Genomic DNA, 2,735 nt, shown 5'->3' with positions numbered 1-2,735 from the left:
GGAAAGTACCTTAATTTTAAACATTTTCCAAAATACACACAGCTATGAAGGGGTTACGATAGATATCATGGATAACAGGGGCTCATCTGAAACGAACAATAAAAAAAAATATAAATAAGTTAACTTTTGCTCTATTCCTTATAAGTGACCAAAATCAGAACGCATATTTGGTTAGCCTGGTCTTACTATTTTCTTTTCAAATTTTCATTTTCACTGCATCCCTGAGTTCACTTTCTTGCCCCACAATCTCTTCATGATATTTTTCACCTCTGAATTTCTGAGTGTGTAGATGATGGGGTTCAGCATGGGGGTGATGACTGTATAGAACACAGCCACCAGTTTGTCCACAGTGAAGGTGGAGGAGGGTCTCATGTAAAGGAAAATGGCAGGTCCAAAGAACAAGATGGCCACTGTGATGTGAGAGGCACAGGTGGAGAGGGCTTTGTGCCTCCCCTCTGCAGAATGGTTTCTCAAGTTGAACAGGATGACAATATATGAGGACACCAAGATGAGGAAGGAGAAGACAGAGATTAAACCACTGTTGGTCAACACAATAACCCCCTCCACAGAAGTGTCAGTGCAGGCAATCTTGAATAAGGGATGGAGGTCACAGAAGTAGTGGTCAATCACGTTGGGACCACAGAAGGGCAATTTGACAGTGACCAGGATCTGGGCCACAGAGTGAATTATGCCCCCAAGCCAGGAACCAGCCACCAGAAGGTGACACATCAGTCGGCTCATGATTGTTGTGTAATGAAGGGGTTTGCAGATGGCCACATAGCGGTCATAGGCCATTACTGTGAGAAGTAGGATCTCAGTTACTCCAAAAATGTGAAAAAAGAATATCTGAACTACACAGCCCTCCAGGGAGATGGTTTTAACCCTGACAAGTAAGTCTGAGATGAATTTAGGGGCAACAGTAGAGGAGTAACTGACCTCCACCACGGACAAGTAACTAAGGAAGAAGTACATTGGGGAATTCAGACTCTTACTGATGCTGACAGTCACAACGATGAGGCCATTGCCCACCACGGTGGCCAAGTACATAAGAAGAAACATCACAAAGCACACTCTCTGTATCTCTGGATCCTGGAAAAGACCAGTTATAATTAACTTAGTCACATTATTTGTACTCGCCATGAAATTCATTCAGATGTACTGGATGTGAACCACTGAGAAACCTGCAATAAAACAAACTCTGATTATAACCAATTTGCCTTGTTTATAACACATTAGACAGTGTCACCCATTTTACCATACACTTCTCATGATATCATTCATTTAGCCAATATTGAGCCAATACTCACTCAGCATTAAATATTAGCAATCTAACAAATGTTTACACTTTAGAAAACGAAGGCTCAGAGAAATGGTTATTTACCCAGAATCCCACTAAAAGTGGTAGATGTTTAGACTTAGAACCAAGCTTTCTGATTTCAGGCAGGATTCTTTCTAATTCACTACAAGATATTCTGAATTTGTGGTCCATTCAAGTTCATAGCCTACATTTTTATTGTCTTTCTTGCATTTTGATAGCTCTCTCCTATTGAGGAATCCCCAGGACATACTTCTGCTCCTAAATTTCTTCTTTCCTTCATCACTACCTCAGGGTATCGTCTTCCCATTGATAATTCTTCCTTTTCCAAAAGATCCTCTGTATTATTCACTCATCTATACTAGTCCTCAACTCATGTGAGATTCTTTCATTAATCATGCAGCTTCAATAAGTATATTTATATGATAAATGCTCAAATTCTCTGGGGACAATTCAACTTACCAGCTTCTCTCCATCATTTCACTATTACATTTATACTTCTTGTCCCACAGCTCAAACTACCGAAAGACCCTGAATTCACAGTTTGTCCCTTAGAATATTGTTATAGCTGGCCAGACTGCTTGTTCTGGTTCCAGGCTGTTAGCCAGCAGCAAAATATATGCTAACAAGAGTGAAAATTTCTCTTTAAGTTACTCTTTTGGAACAGATACATACTGGGCATCTCTTATACATCTATACACCCCACAGACTATACAAAATAAACACAGATCACAATGCCTACTCAAGTTAACTATATCATGTGATAAAGCAGTATTCTCTAGATTAAGGTGCCACATTAGGAGTTTTTTTTAACTAATCTGATCCATGAGAAACAATGATGAAAAAATGTGAACTTCTTGAATCTCCGCTATAAATTTTATCCTCACTGTTTTTACCCCTATTTCTGATTTCATGATGAAATTTTTAAGAAATGTACTTTTGAAAGCTAAAAACACACCGAAACAATAAGAACTATAATCACAATGATATCAAAAGATAGTGATGTGGGCAGTTGGAAACAAAGTAGTGTGTGTCAGAATCCCTCAGGGAAGGACCCATGCTGGAGTTTAAAAGTAAATGAAGTTATTGAACCTTCAAAATAATTTTAAAAATAGTGTTCTGGAGCAAGAAAAGTACTAGAGAAAGAGTCCATGAGATCTCAGAGATTCAGAGTATCCTTGATGCTTGCCTTTTTAATCCCTGATTTGGTCCAACATGTACTTTGGCTTCAGAGAAAGCCCCTTATTCCTCAAATAAATACTCCTTCTTGCCAACGTCATTTGAATGAGTTTCAGTTTCACATAAGAAAAACACTCTAAAATGTTAATTTAAGGAAAATAAAAACAAAAATAAAGCTGAAGAATACTAGTAAGAATAAAAGTTCTAGATGCAATTACCAGTTAAAAACACAACTGAAAAC

General features: G+C 38.2%; 1 protein-coding gene across 1 annotated transcript; it reads right to left on the bottom strand.

Moving 5' to 3' along the window:
- Positions 1-210: 210 nt before the first annotated feature.
- On the bottom strand, positions 211-1,149 carry OR4B1I (olfactory receptor family 4 subfamily B member 1I). The gene is given in 1 exon segment (NM_001391210.1): positions 211-1,149. A coding segment is annotated over 1 exon segment (939 nt).
- Between the last annotated feature and the right edge of the window lie 1,586 nt (positions 1,150-2,735).

The sequence above is a fragment of the Equus caballus genome, chromosome 12 (assembly GCF_041296265.1).
Source record: "Equus caballus isolate H_3958 breed thoroughbred chromosome 12, TB-T2T, whole genome shotgun sequence".
Taxonomy (NCBI): domain Eukaryota; kingdom Metazoa; phylum Chordata; class Mammalia; order Perissodactyla; family Equidae; genus Equus; species Equus caballus.
The sequence above is the reverse complement of the archived record's forward strand: the minus strand, read 5'-3'. Positions and strand labels throughout refer to the sequence as shown.